The sequence below is a fragment of the Gadus chalcogrammus genome, unplaced genomic scaffold (genome assembly GCF_026213295.1).
Source record: "Gadus chalcogrammus isolate NIFS_2021 unplaced genomic scaffold, NIFS_Gcha_1.0 GACHA096, whole genome shotgun sequence".
Lineage (NCBI taxonomy): Eukaryota > Metazoa > Chordata > Actinopteri > Gadiformes > Gadidae > Gadus > Gadus chalcogrammus.
Window position 1 is genome coordinate 8,336 of NW_026613531.1, and position 15,958 is coordinate 24,293.

The 15,958-nt window shown below is 51.1% G+C and overlaps 1 protein-coding gene and 1 pseudogene across 1 annotated transcript; one reads left to right on the plus strand and one right to left on the minus strand.

Moving 5' to 3' along the window:
* Window positions 1-1,549: 1,549 nt before the first annotated feature.
* Window positions 1,550-1,624, minus strand: LOC130378668 (U6 spliceosomal RNA; annotated as a pseudogene).
* Window positions 1,625-4,457: 2,833 nt separating this feature from the next.
* Window positions 4,458-6,014, plus strand: LOC130378666 (uncharacterized). The gene is made up of 3 exons (XM_056585376.1): window positions 4,458-4,684; window positions 4,781-5,094; window positions 5,192-6,014. The coding sequence occupies exons 1-3, from the start codon at window positions 4,482-4,484 to the stop codon at window positions 5,326-5,328; spliced, it is 654 nt and encodes a 217-aa protein (XP_056441351.1). The 5' UTR covers window positions 4,458-4,481; the 3' UTR covers window positions 5,329-6,014.
* Window positions 6,015-15,958: the final 9,944 nt, after the last annotated feature.

A 15,958-nucleotide genomic window follows, 5' to 3' on the forward strand; every position in this document is an offset into this window, starting at 1 on the left:
AACTTTTTCTTAGTTTCTTTGTGTGTGTGTGTGTGTGTGTGTGTGTGTGTGTGTGTGTGTGTGTGTGTGTGTGTGTGTGTGTGTGTGTGTGTGTGTGTGTGTGTGTGTGTGTGTGTGTGTGTGTGTGTGTGTGTGTGTGTGTCCATTTAATTTGACCTAGACTAAAAGAGTTCTATATTGCCTTGTGTTCAGAGTCCGACAGCGCTGCTGCTGCTCCTCCTCCTCCATCAAAGAGGAAAAGGAAGCACAGGGGGACGCCAAGCAGGGTTACCCTGTGCCGCTTCAAGTCTCGCCTAAGGCAGGACACCCGGGTGCCGGAGGAGCAAAAGGGGAAGCCCCAATGCCAGCCGGGGGACCCCTGCCCAACCCAGGACCCTGGACACGGGGCACGCGCTCTACAAGAGCAGCGTGTACTGCGAGTCGGAGGCGGGCCCTGGGTGCCTCACCGCTCGTGAGTGGCTCATCAGCCAACAGGCCCCGGAGGACGCCGGGAAGGTGCCCAGGACCACCCTGTGGAACATCGCCCGCAGGAAGGAGGGGCAGGTCGGCGGCTCCTCTTCCCCTCGACGCAAACCGCACTAGCTGCAGATCTGCCAGCAGTGCCTCCAGCCGGCGCAGAAAGACTTTGGCCACAGTCGGTTCGAGGGGGAGAGTTTCTACTCCCTCTACGCCGGCAAAGGCGTAGACCTGTGGCTGGCCGAGAGGAGGGACCGCAAGAGGCGAAAGCCAAAGAGGTGAATTGATTGTTTCTGAATGTGTTCGAAGTAAACTGCTTGCATTTACCTAAAGAACTAAAATTCGATGTTGAAATCCGTTCACCAGGAAGCAGAGGAAGCAGCGGGAGGAGAGGAGGGCGAGGGGCCCAGCGTCAGACCTTGGAGAGGAACACAGCCCCGGCAGAGTCTGAGGCTGCTCCTCCCCGGGAACCCCCCTCCTGTGTTGTGCTTGTTTTTATATAAATCTATTTGTATTACACACGCTTGTCCCTTCTTTTTAGTTTAAGCAACAAGTCCACAACAACAATGATAACAAATGTTTTGTTTAGTTGAATAATTAAAAAAGCAATACATTAAAAACGGTGTAAAAGCGTCTCGAATTAAAGCCATTCTTTAATAAACAAATACATTGAAAATAAAGCCTTCTTTAATAAACAAGCAACACATTGAAAATAAAGCCGCTCTTTGATAAACAATCAATACATTGAAAATGAAGCCTTCTTTGATAAACAAGCGATGTATTGCAATAACGGACACGGGTTGAATTAAACAAACGCTTGTTTATAAAGGCACCGGTCCCTCGACATGGGCGTTTCCACCCGTGTCCCGACCTGACCCTGTGCGTTCCGTTTCGTTCTCTGATTAAAGCCGACGATGCGTTCCAATTTCGACCCCGAACCATCAGTTCGACCGGTTGGATGGAACAAATTCTCGGTCCGAGGTGCCCGCGGGGGCCGGGACGGGCCCGGGGTGCGGCGGCTAGAAGGGGGCGCCAAACCGGACCGCCCCGCGGATGTGCCACGGGCCGGACCCCGATAGTGAAGAACGGTAACCTTCCTTTTGCGAGGGGCCATGCTAATCTTCTCTGTATCGTTCCAATTTTAGTAGATGTGATACCGAAGTAACACAAATACTGCCTAATCCTCAGTTAGCTATGTACCTCTGCTCAGACACCAAACGCTATCTGCTGGTGGAGCTACAACAGACGATTCCTACGTTGGACGATTTGCGGTTGCTGAGAAACGGAAAGCTTCGATGGACAGATGGCGCAAAAGATAACGTGGCTGAGAAACGTTCTTATCTTTATTTATCCGACAGAAAAGAGGAAAAAACCCACCTCACTCATCGCGTCGATAAAGAACTTTTTTTTTTACGACCCAGCAAAAAAGAGACACCAAAAGCGTTGGATCGAATCCCCGTGAAATCAACGCTTTTGACCTGCCGTTCTCGTCGGAAATGAAGACGAGAACCCTTTATTGTGTTATAATTATTATTACAATACTATATGCAAAATATGACAGACCAAAAGCACTTATTGTGAATTTTATTTTCTTGTCTTGTTACTTATTGACCTGAATTGCATCCTTGTCCAATAGGTGGCGCTCTTGAATAATGTCTGTAGAGCGTGGTGTGGGGAGGGGGGTCTTGACCTTGGTATGGTAACCGTTTTGTATTTATTTAGAATGAGATCGTATTTACTTAACGGTTGCTAAGTTATACTTTATGTCCAATAGGGGGCGCTCTCGAATAATGTTCAGGATCGGAACGAGCCCAGCAAAAAAAAGGTATAAAAAAAATAATAATTTTATCGGTTTTAAGTTATTTTCTCGGCCTAGGAAGGGTCTAGAAGCATAATTCCTGCAGATTCAGGATCGGAACGAGCCCAGCAAAAAAAAGGTATAAAAAAAATGAAATTTTATCGGTTTTAAGTTATTTTCTCGGCCTAGGAAGGGTCTAGAAGCATAATTCCTGCAGATTCAGGATCGGAACGAGCCCAGCAAAAAAAAGGTTAAAAAAAACAAAAACAAAAAATTAATGAATTTTCAAATTTCAAATTTGAAAAAAAAAAGAAGAATATATATGAATGTCCAAAAAAATGCACCACAGACCACCACCAAACGACTCAAAATGGCCTAAAACGTGATCCTAGACACTTTCTGTGGGGATTCCACACTTTTCACCAATTTTCACAAAATGTTCACAACATTTTCCAAGTATTTTTACATTGGGGTCAACGGCAGCTATGTGAAGGAAGTGAGCTACAACTCCAAAAATTCCCACACATGTAGAAGGAGCCTGGAAAACCTTCCACACCAATTTTCTTCAAAAGAAAATATTGGTAACACCCCTTTTTCCCGCGTTTAGTGAAAAACTTCAAATGCGATTTTCTATACCAAAACAAGCAGGTGGCCAGAACTTGGCACAGACTTAGCCCTGATCCATAGCTACCACTCCATAGGGTTTATATTCCCACGCCTCTCTCCCTGTTCCCATGGCAACGCTTTTAGGTGTTTTCCAATGTTAAAAAATGTTGCCACTAGGGGCGCCAAATTCCCTTCTGCTTCATATTTACCGTACCAAAATGAACCTTTAAATGGGGGGGGTCAATGGCAGCTATACGAAGGAAGTTGGCTAGAACTCCGAAACTTTGAATTAAAACTTAAAAGATAGAACGCTTCACGAATTTGCGTGTCATCCTTGCGCTATCTGTCCAGCGATGCTCTCTGTTTCTCAGCCAATCGGCAGCCGCAAATCTTCCCTCGACTTTCGCCCGCCCAATCAGCAACCCCGCATCGACTCGAGGGACCTCAGCTCGAGGGACTCCCCGCCCAATCAGCAACCCGCATCAGCATCAGCATCAACTCGAGGAAAACCTTCCACGTGTGTCAGCCATTATCTCTGCATTCGATGATAAGGTAGGATGTGGCGATTAGCCTTGAAAACGAGAGCTGGTAAACCGTGAAAAATGCGTTAAAATGTTAGAGGACGACTCGGTTATATGCTATAGACCCTACTGTGTATGTGGTATAAAGGCTGAGACGAATTCCGAATTATAAATATGTTAAAATTAATGTTGAAATTACGCAGAGTCGCGATTCCCATTGAAACGGATTGCGCGGCAGTTAGCCTTGAAAACGAGTACTGGTAAATCTTGAAAAATGCTTTAAAATGTGAGAGGACGACTCGGTTATATGCTATAGACCCTATTGTGTATGTGGTATAAATGCTGGGACGAATTTCGAATTATAAATATGTTAAAATTAATGTTGAAATTACGGAAAGTCGCGATTCCCATTGAAACGGATTGCGCGGGAGTTAGCCTTGAAAACGAGTACTGGTAAATCGTGAAAAATGCATTAAAATGTGAGAGGACGACTCGGTTATATGCTATAGAGCATAGTCTGTATGTGGTATAAAGGCTGGGACGAATTTCGAATTATAAATATGTTAAAATTAATGTTGAAATTACGGAGAGTCGCGATTCCCATTGAAACGGATTGCGCGGCGGTTAGCATTCCAACCTGTCAAACCATCTGTTATCTTTCATGCAAGCATCCATGAACACAAAAGTCACTTTAAGGGAGTGAACTGTAATGCTCGTTTAATGCAATGCTCGTTTAATGCTGTGTCGTGTCATTTGTTGTCATTGTAGATGTCTTTTGCAAATTTAAAAATGACGCCGTCGCCGTCGCATCAGTTGGTCCTGCGGGCCTCTTCACCGCCGCCATGGGGCCACGCGGGCCCCAGGCTCCCGCCAGGGCCAAGAAGCCGGGGGAGGTGGAGAAGGAGGCCCGAGCCCGCGTCGTCTCCGAGGGTGGTGACCCTGGGAACCCCATGCTGGTGCTGGGCTGCCACAGCATCCAGCTGGGGAAGTACCAGGGTCAGACCTTCCGGTGGCTCCTGGAGAACGACGCGGGCTACACCTGTCACCTGGTCGCCAGTCACCAGTGGGAGCGGGAGACGAGTGCCTTGGACAGCCCGTTCATGGCCAACAAGGACAGCCTCGCCCGCTACTCCTGCGCCCACCCCGCTTTTGCTGAGCACCTCGAGTTCCGCCGGGCGCAGGAGGAGGCCCGGGCTCGCGCCACTCTGCCCGGGCGGGGGGGCGAGGTGCTTGTTGGCTTCGGGCAGTTCAAGGAGGACACCCTGAAGGACCTGTACGACTCCAAGGAGAAGGAGCGTCAGAAGTAAGTCATATTGTGGTGAAGGGCAGTGGAGACGGTGCTGTGACATGTTTATATTTAATATTTATATATAGTTGATTTTCGATCATTGTCTTGCAGCTACGTCAAGTGGCTACGGCGGAAGACCCCGCAGCCTGGGAGCTCCATGGACGTCGCCATAAAGTACATTCTGGGCCGAGACAAGGAGCGGTCGGCGGAGGCGGCTGCTACACCCCCTCCGCCCGCCAGCATCAGCACCAGCAGCGGCCCCAGCACCACCACCAGCCAGGCCGCTGCTTCCACCGTGCTGCCGCCCCGCAAGCCGACCACTCCCAATTTCTCGGCCCTTGTGCGGGGGCGTCCGATGGGCCCCAGGGAGCTGCAGGCCCAGATCAGGAAACTGATTAACCCACCAGCACGGCCTGCAGCTCCAGGTCGGTAGCTCTTTCTTTCTCTTTCACACAACAGAGGTTGAGTGTATACGATTTACTAACCATTGCCCCCCCCCCCCCCCCCCCCCCCCCCCCATAGCGGTGTCTTCCGTCAGAGACCAGCGCCCCTCGGTTCCGCCGCCCCCCACCACAGAGGTGACGGACGAGGAGCTGGTCCGGATGGTCACTGACGTAGAAATGGGTAACTGGCACCACACCGGACGTGTCGCACTGTAACATTGGCCTTGGATATCTATTCGTGAGTCAGTATGTTTGCATTAACTGTAACTTTTTCATTTGCTGGTCGCTAAAGCTGATGCCTGAAGGATAAAGGTAGGTTTATCAGGTGATGTAGCCGTCTTTGTAGGTGGTAGACGCGCCGTCCTCACTCACGTGGTGGTAATGTGGATTTGATTAAACTCCCAGTCTAGCAAACCTCGCCTTGTAACTAACAGTCGCCTTGTAGCACACCTCTTAACGGTCGCCTTGTAGCACTAAACCATTTTATCTAATCAACGGCATGCTGCACGTCATGAATGCTCAGACTCACTTTGGCCCTTTCCCAATCCTTTGCTCTAAAGAAAATCTCAGCCCTAGCCCTCGCTGTTGCGCGTGCACGCACCGTGGAGCAATGTCCCAATACCACTTTAAGGTAGCTTTAAGGGGTAAGGGGGAGGGCTAACATCCCCTCAAAATTGAGATTTTCGATGGGCACCCTCAAAGCGATTCAGTTCTGACTTGCTCCCACAATACCTTGCGAGAAAACGGAAAATCCAGAAATATCCTAGACAAGATGGAGGACGAAAAGATGCGACAGGATTGGAAAAACACAAATGTAAGTATTTTCTCTGTAATTAACTAGTAATTATTTTATTAATTATACTCTGCAGCCCGGCTGCGGGCTTCGAAGCCCGGCCAAGGACTCTCGGAAGATCGCGAAAGTCTGTGGCCGACTTTCGCGGAAGATCGCGAAAGTCCCCGGCCGACTTTCAAGGGCCGCCCGACCCCGGTTCTCGGCCAGGCTGCAGCCCGTGATCGTGCTCTGCGGCCCGGCCGAGAGCCGGGGTCGGGCGGCCCAGCCGTCTGACTTTCGCAGGCCACCCGACCCCGGTTCTCGGCCGGGCTGCAGCCCGTGATCGTGCTCTGCGGCCCGGCCGAGAGCCGGGGTCGGGCGGCCCACTCTGCGGCCCGGCCGTCGGACTTTCGCAGGCCGCCCGACCCCGGTTCTCGGCCGGGCTGCAGCCCATGATCGTGCTCTGCGGCCCGGCCGGGAGCCGGGGTCCGACGGCCGGGCTGCAAGACCGGGCTGGATATCATGTTGTATGATATCCAGATCTTCCATGTTCTAAATAAGCTTTATACTAATAAATTATATTATATTAGTAACATTCTATAAGTAATATTATATATACTAATATATTATATTATATTAGTAATATTACATGGTTAATCAACGTAATTTTTGGCAGTACTATATTGTGTACATAGCTATTATATATTGTACGTAACATATGGCCATATCACCCAGTTCTGGCATATAATTCCTAATTCCTTCTTATTCGTTTTCTTTCAGTACATCGTTGAGTCCACTGCCACCAGCCCCCCCACCTCTCCCTCATGCTCCTCCACCCCAGGCACCTCTTCCACCACCCCAGACATCCCTTCCAAGAGGAGAGTGCCAGGGAGCAGGCGAGGCATGAGGAGAGCGAGGCAAAGTTGGCGGAATGGTGGAGAAGATGTGATTCTCCACCATTCTCTCAAAAGCTGAGAGAGGGTGTGTGTGTGTGTGTGTATTTTTAGGTGTGCGTGTGTGTGTATTTTTTGATGTGTGGTTCAGTGTTTATTTAAATAAAGTGTTTCTTCTAAAGTGTTCTTGTTCTTAACCGATTATTATCTAAGGGTGCACTCACACACCTTTAACATGTAGCTAAGTGACATTCAAAATAAAGGTATATTACGAGGGACAAATAGTATTATTATTTTTATTTTTTTTTCAACACTTTATTTAAACATGCCAATTACAAAATATAAGTACCATTTCAGGTTAAACATCTTTACAATGGGTCTTGCTCGTTGCCCGAGACAATGGCAGCCAGTCTGTCTCTTGTAACATTGCTAGGGGGCACGGGGAGGCCATGATGACGTCACAGGGTAGGGTTGTCCCATTTGGTAGGGTCGGTTAGGGGTAGCAATGAGGGGTAGCAATGAGCATGAGCAATGAGGGTTAGGGTTGAGATGTAGGGTTGAGACAGTGAGCAAAGAAACGGGATTGGGCCTTAGTCTCGCTTGCCTGTGTGTTGCCCCGTCACTCTCATTGTGCTGATGCCATTTGGTTGTGTGTGACCGTGTCTGAAGCTGGTGTACAGGTCCTTCAGGCCCTCCCGCTCCCGCTGGTGACGCCTCCGACTCCACCTCCCCCGGCACCGTCCTCCACCCCATCCCCACCACCACCACCACCACCACCACAGGTTGCGGCTGCTCCACCGACGGTCGGGCTTCCTGCTCGGGCTCCGGCGCAGACCAGGGTGGAGCCTCGTGGCGTCTCCGTGGAGGAGACGCCATGCGGGGAGGCCACCCTGGCGCCAGAGCCGAAGAAGAAGAGGAAGACGACGTCGTACTCACAGACACACAACTCGGTGGAGACGACCGTGAGACTGCGTACGCAGCAGCCTCCTCACGGTGTGTTTGTCTGTGTTGTCTTCATCTTCCTCACAGACCCGGTTGCCTGAGGGCTGGCGGACAGCCCTCACCGGGGCAGAGCAGGAGTGGATCGGCCGGGCGCTGTTTCAGCAGACCAGCGGGGGGTCCCTCAAGCTCACCACGGACCTCAAGCTGTGGTGGGACCCCCCCCCAGCCCCGGCTGAACTACACTATGCCACCCGCCTCGGCGGCTACATTCTTCGCGTGTCGGTTGTTCCTCTGGGCGCCCCTGCACATGTGGGGTCCCCGGCCGACATGCTGCGAGAAGCATCTCACCAAGTGTGGGATGTACAAGACCATCCGGAAGGTCTTTGACATCGACGGCTGGTACTTGATGGCCACCGAGTACCTGGAGTGCCGTCGGTGTCGGAGGAAGGTAGCCGCCTGGTCGCAGGAGGCAGCTGGGAGAGGGGCATCGCGCCCTCTTCCCGGCGATCCTCACCTACAAGTAAGTAGCTGTCTGAAAACTGTCGGTGTGTCTGCGTCTGGCTCTTCTGTAACACGTGCGCTCCCCTGTAGGCTTGCCTGCGACCGGCGGGTCATCATCCAGCTGCGTGAGCGTACTCGGGGGAACAGCGCCACGCAGCTGCAAAAAAAACTCTGAGGCACACACAGAGGCCTGGATGCGGCGGTCCATACACTACCTCAGCGTCATGGAGCCCTTCACGTCGACGGGTGTCGTGCGCCAGTGCACCCCACCGCCGAAACCATCGCCAGACGTGCTGCAGTACGGCTGGCTGTTGGTGGTGTACTGCCACGACATCCTGTCTCGCCTGGAGGACGTGAAGGCCCGGGTCACCTCAGTCTTTGGATCCATCCTGAAGATGGATTCGACCAAGAAGGTAAATGTGGTGGCGGAGCACGAGCGTTACTCTCTTGCGACGTGCGTGCAGCCTTATTGACTTGTCTGTGTCTGTCGCCTCGCCTTCAAACAGGTGACCCGGAAGCTCGCCGGTGCCGCCGCCCATACCGCAGCCTGGGCGACCAACGTGGGCAACGAGCACGGGCAGGTGCTAATGTCCGTGCTCACGGCCACCGAGGGGGGTGGCCTGTTGCCCATGGCCGCGGGGTTAATGCGGCAGTACCGGGACGCTGGGGTAGCGCAGCCTCGCGTCCTCTATGTCGACCGGGACTGCTGTTCGTCCCACGGGGGGTCCAAGGCAGCTGCTGCGTTCCAGGAGTGGGACAAGCTGGTGGTCCGGTTGGACATTTGGCACCTGATGCGACGCTACTCATCAGGTGTCACAACCGAGAGCCACCAGCTGTACAAGCCCTTCCTGCAGCAGCAGTCTGCCTGTATCTTCCTGTGGGACCCAGAGGACACAGCCCGGTTGCTGAACGCTAAGAGGAGGACGCTAGAGGCGCAGGGGCTGACCTTCTCGTCCGACGCCGGAGTGTGGAGGCACGTCAGCCGCAGGGAGATGGCTCTCCATTGCCGTCGCCGCACGCGTGGAGCTGCGGCGACAGAGCGGCTGATCGATGACCTCCTCCAAACCTTCGGCGGTGCCAACGGGCGAGACACCATGGGGATTCCCCTGCTGGACCGAGACCGCATCCAGGCAATCCGTGCGGAGCAGCGACGGCACCTCGAGTGCATCCAGGACCCGCCGGGCGTGGAGCTGTACACGGAGACAGGCAGGCTGACCAAGGGGGGGGGGATCAGCCTGCCGACGTACCGTTGTGCGTGCGGCTCCACGTCCCTGGAGTCGTTCCATCTTAATCTCAACCGCTTCATTCCAGGTAAACCACGGGTTTCACCGTCGTGTCTATCTTTCACTGCCGCCGCCCTCGTTGTCGTTCACGTTGTGCGCGCTGACTAAACCGCTAAACGCGTCCGTGTTCCTCCTCAGGAGAAAGTGCCAACCCGTGGCACTTCCAGGCTTTTCTCCTGGAGGGGTTGATGAGATGGAACGAGGACAGGGCGGCGTCCGCGGCCTAGGAGGGTCGTCCGCTGCTCCGCACCCACAGTGGCCCCCTGCAGCACTCCCTTGACCGGCTCAGCCAACGGGTGCTTGGCTCGAGTTTGGTCAGGGACTACACCAAGCCCAGGGAGTACACGGGTAAGAACGTTTGAGCCGCCGTCACCACGCTTACACGTGTCCGCGCCGAGCGATGTTTGTACCGGATTGAGTGACGATGCCCTTGTGCTTCAGGGGAACTCATCGGCATCGAGTACCTGTACTCCCAGACGTCAGCTTGGACCCTGACGTTCCGGACGCGGTTCCACGTCCTACCGAGGAGGACGACGAGCTCGCCGAGGGCCGGCAGGAGTTGGAGGACCTCACCCTCCACGTGCCTGGCGAGTTCACTGCTTCTCGGACGGACCCGCGGTCAGGGCATCCGGCTGACGCACCCGCGCCCGAGCCATCCCGTCCGACCGATCCCCCGGCCGGTCCTCGCCAGAGCCTCAGCAGGCCGCTGAGGTGGGTGCGACTCACTTGCTCGATCAAACGCTGAGCTCTGTGGCGTCCGTCTGACTTGTTTTCCGTGTCAGCGTGTGTTCGCAGGAGTATCGAGGACCAGACAACCAGCCAGGGTACCTGGCCGTGGTCCGCTTGGCCATGGCCTTAGTGGGGCTGCGCAACGAACATGCCCTGTCCGAGGGGAGGGTAGACGAGCTCATCAGCCTTTACGAGGACCTGTCCCCGTTAGACAGGGTCCGAGTAGTTTACCCTCCCCGCTACCCGGACGGGGCAGCTTGGGGGGGGACGATTCATGGCAGCAAAGACAGGCCGCACCAGTATCCCTGGTGCGGCTTGTTGTGGTGAAGCTTGGGGAGCTGAGGGCAACAAGGCCCACTTGCTCGATGGTGTCTTGGTTGGATCTACCCCGCTCAACCCCCAAGTGCTCTCCATTGGCCCCTCCCCCACCTTCTCCAGGACCAGTTGCCGCTGGATTTCTGGCTTACTCCCCATCCACACCTGCCATCCATCCGGTCTACTACTCCTGCATGTCATGCAGTGCACTGGAGAAGAGAGTGGAAGGGTTGGAGTTATTAGTAAGTCATCTGCAGGCCGCGGTGTCCCTACAGCTTGATAGCAGCACTGGAACAGCACAGGCCACCTCTTCAGCCACCCCCAGCCCTGGAAACACACACAGCCATGACACGGAGACCCCGCCCACACCAAGGTCACTTGTGTGCGCAGTGACACTGAGCACACAGCCCGAACCCGCCGTACCCTTTTCAATGCAATTGTTCTTGCAAGAGGACCTCCACAGTTTGTTCTAGTGTTGGCTCGTTCGTTCGCGAACCGGTTCGAATGACCGAGTCTTTAGGACGAACGAACTGAACCGGTTCGTCTCCCTCGTTCGTTCGGTCGTCTCGTTCACCATTCGATTCACTGGAAACTCGACTGAACGAACAAACGAGTTTCCGGTAGCACTAACTCCCCTGAGTCTGACTGACTCAGCTGAGAACCGTGCAATGGCGTGCATTCCATGATGCGATTCACCGTTACTGGAAACTAGGCTGAATAGCGAACGACTCCTCCACGTTCAGTCGAGTTTCCGGGCAGCCGGCAGCGACCGGTTCAGTCGACTTCAGGTTGATGTGAAAGTGGAAGAACCAGAGACGTCGCAGAACCCGACAAAGTCGTTTGTGATTCATAATATCGTCTGGAGGCGCACACAATATGTTATATGATATAGATATCTATGTATTATATGATATTATTTAGATATAGAGCTCCAGGACTGTAACGCAAGTGTTGGCTTTGACTCCCTCAAGAACATGAACCACGACAAGGAGGAGAAAGGGATCTTTGCCGGGCAGCGCTTATGCACCTCCGCCTCCGGCGGTGGTCCCTCAGCGGGGCTCAAGCGGGAGACATCGCCGCCAACAATCCCTTTCTCCTCCATGTCGTGGTTCATGTTCTTGAGGGAGTCAAAGCCAAAGTTCCTTCCCCCCAATTCATTCTCAACCTTGGCTGAGATAACCCCCAATACGAGTCTCGTTGTAGAAATACCAGAGACGAGAGTCCGACGTGTTATGCGCCATCACACCAACAGCAGAACGGTTATCCAAATAAAGGCCGATACATACCTCCGGATACGGACAGTTTCGTCCGGTCCCGGAGGTGTTTCGTGGGAACAATAACAATAAAATAAAAATGTCAGGTATATAGTATAATATAAGTATATACAAATAAAAAAAAAATATATATATAGATGGATGGATGGATAGATGGATAGATAGATAAGACGAAACACCTCCGGGACCGGACGAAACTGTCCGTATCCGGAGGTATGTATCGGCCTTAACAAGGAAGTGTACAACACTTGCGTTACAGTCCTGGAGCTCTATATCTAAATAATATCATATAATACATAGATATCTATATCATATAACATATTGTGTGCGCCTCCAGACGATATTATGAATCACAAACGACTTTGTCGGGTTCTGCGACGTCTCTGTTCTTCCACTTTCACATCAACCTGAAGTCGACTGAACCGCGCGCTGCCTGCTGCCGGCTGCCCGCTGCCGGGCGATGGTGCCTCGCGGCAACCGGCGGCATGTCGCAGTTCATGTACTTCAGCGAGTCAAACCAAAGTTCCTTCTCAACCATGGCTCAGATAACCCCCACGACAGTCTCGTTGTGGAAATACAAGACACGTCAAAGAACCGACAAGAAACACTTGCGTTACAGTGTGTGTATTCACATTGATGTGGACGTTGAAGAACCAGGACCGTCGGAGAACCCAACGAGGTCGTTTGAGATTCATAATATCGGCTCACACAGCTTTTGGCCGTGATAATATATATTATATGATATAGATATCTGTGTAGGCTATATGATAATATTTAGATATAGAGCTCCAGGACTCCCGTGTGTTCTAGAATATTTACAGATTCACCGGAAACTCGACTGAACGTGGAGGAGTCGTTCACGAATCATATGTTCGTTCAGAATGGTTTCCGGTAGCGGTAAATCTCATCATGGAATGGACCCCATTGCATGGTTCTCAGCTGAGTCAGTGAGACTCAGGGGAGTTAGTGGTACCGGAAACTCGACTGAACGAACGAACGAAGGAACAATTCGCGAACGACTCCTCGTGGCGAACTGAATCACGCGAACTGGGTCACGGAAACGAATCATTGAATCCACCACTAGTTTGTTCTATGACCAACACATGTCACCCACATCCACTGACGCATTTAATGCATACTTAACTGATCCAATTGGCTAACTTGTGTTCCATTGTTGATATGTTCCATTGTTGTTATGTTCATATATTCTATTGTTGATGTTTAAATGTTCCAATGTTACAGTATTAATAAATAAATGCTTTATTGTTGACCGTCTCATCGTCTTGTTTAGTGATTAAGTGACATTTTTAATTAGGAATAATTATGGCCAAATCAATCTCAACACATATTATATATAGAATATATATAAAACCCTGTAGATGTTGGTGTGTTTGTGACAATGTTTTGATTTTGACAAATTATAAATACTTGTAGTTTATTTATAATTCGTTTATAGTTTAGTTTATTTGTTTACTAAAGAATTAGTCTCAGCATTGAACATGTGTTGATTTGGAAGTTGGATTTTTTGTCAGTGTCACCATTGAACATTAACACCAGTTAATTTCGGATTACAAATGCATTGTTACTGAGATTTGTACAGAGAAAAATATTACCTTTTTTTGTAATGCCTTACATTGCCGCAAAAAGTAATACATTACAGTAATCACATTACTTTTGTAAGGCGTTACTCCCAACACTGCTCATGAGTAGATGTTGATGGAACTTTACTTGACTGCTTTAAAGGTTGATGAATGTCCCTGCTGTCAGCGTCATGAGGTGATGAAGACTGTGGCATTCAATTGATGTTAGCAAGGCATCGAGTGTCCTTGGGGTTGACCTAATTGGTCCCCTTCCCACTACCGCAAAGGGCAAAAGGTAGCTCTTATGCATGGCTGATGTATGTATAACCACATTTAAAGATAGTCATTGCAAAAGATTTGGTCTAAAGGAAAACTAGGGATGGAATGTCTGACAGGGATGGAATGTCTATTAACGATTATTACTACATTTATAGCATGCATTTTATGTTGCAGATTTATTCTGACAGCAACAGACCTTTTTACTAAGTGGGTTATGGCAAAACCCCTGTGCACCAAAACAGCCGTTGAGGTGTCCAGAAATATTGGAAACATTCTCCTCGACTTCGGTCTTGTTGACAGAATTATAACAGACCAAGGAAGGGAATTTGTGAACGTATATAATTTGAATTTATATAATTTACTTATGTGTTCATAGCACTTGTTGGGAAAAACGGTCTGTCTAGTTACTGGACCAGATGAAATGAGACGGAGAGGTAATAAAGTCTGTCGGCACGAGGACCTTGGATTTATTAAGTAAAGTGGCAACGGTTATACAGAGTCATAAAGCGTGAGAAATCGAATATGTCTAAGTCCCTAATCAGCGCTGATGGTTCGTCCGGAGCTTCGCCTCCGTGGAAGGTCTGCTTCAGAAGAAGGAGGGTCATGAGTCCCTGTGTGATACAGTTTTATACTGTATCCTCCTCTCGATGAGGTGTGTGTGGTTCTGTGTGTTTTTGCTTGACCTTGGCTCCTAGGCCCTGGTGTATGCAAGTGTATCTTCTTGTGTTCCTACTAACGGGGAAGAGCTCCTCAGTGTCTCCTTTGTTCTCGAAGTATCTCTTGTGTGCTCGAAGTATCTCTTGTGTGATGAATTAATGTGGCTCTCCCGTTCTTGAGGATGACTGTTGCATTGTCTGAGTGTTTACCATTTGCCTGCTTGGGAAATGGGGCCTTGGCTCTGGCCTTGACCTGACTATATTATCATGTTTGTGTTATGTGTTAAAAGTTGACTATATTGTAATGTGACTGCCATGTGATGTGCTCATCAGGCTGGGGTAGGAGTTAGCTATATTTATAATGTACATGTGATGTGCTCAGCAGGTTATTTTGCCCAACATATCCCCCTCAAGTCGTCGCAAGACGACTTTTACTCATTAGGGGTACGAGGGATAGGACTCCAGCGCGGGACTATCATCATAACATTTTTAGAAATAACAGAAAGAAGGCAAAATGATCATAAAAACAAACAACCATGAGCATGGGACTCAAACAACTCGCTGGACCGGGTGTATGGGGAACCACGTGGGAGAAACGCCACCCATGCTTCAGACATGGGTATGCCATACACACCCCACCTAGGGGGTGGCATCCACCCCGGCCTTACATCGCGAGCAGACAATACCAACAATACTGGCAGCAGATGATACACAACAAAACCAACACCAAACCATAACAACAACAACAAAATGCAACAACAAAACTAACAGTAAACAATAACGATATAAACAAAATGCAACAACCACACAAACACTACACAATAACAATCACAGGAAAGAAATGTAACCATGAAACGTGTCCCTAAATAATAATAATAATAATATCAGAAAGATATGAGGTACACAACGAATGGCAATCCCCCTCAACCCATCCCTAGATGACCACACCCTAAGGATGTGAGGAGGAGTTAACTGGTCGTGTAACAATAAGCAAGCACACGCATGGGGTATCCAGGGTAGGCCCGGGGCACGGGAACAACTGAAACCACGGAATAGCCCTGAACGTCATCATGGGCAGGTGGTCGCAAGGCGCCACCTGAGCATTAGACCCTTTTATTCAACTGCGCTCAGGACCTCATCTGATAAACGGGCAATCAAGGCCCCTGGAATCTCGCCCGTGTGTATCCCCGAGCTCCATCTAGTGGGACAGCGATATAAACAACAACATTTGCGTTCCCGGCGGCGGTTGCGTAGACGCGGGCATAGATATGGGAGCGGCTAAAAACAGTGGAGCGTACAGAAGCGAATACAGCCAGGGGCGCCCTCAAGCCTTAAGGGAACGGGCCGCAGCCCCTGGTACCGGAACGCAGATCCCTGGTCCGGGCGACGTGGGTGCATCAGGTGGGAGGGGGGTGGTGCCGTTGGCGGGGACGGGAATGGGGCAGCCCACCTGGAGAGGTTACTAGTACGTCACAGGCGGGGGGGGGGGGGGGGGGGGGTGGGGGGGGGGTTTGCTTGTAGTGGCTGGGATGGGGAAGGGAGAGGGGGGGGGGGGGGGGGGGGGGGGGGGGGGGGGGTCAGGTGATCTTCATGTATTGGCGCGCTGCATTGCGTGGGGGGCT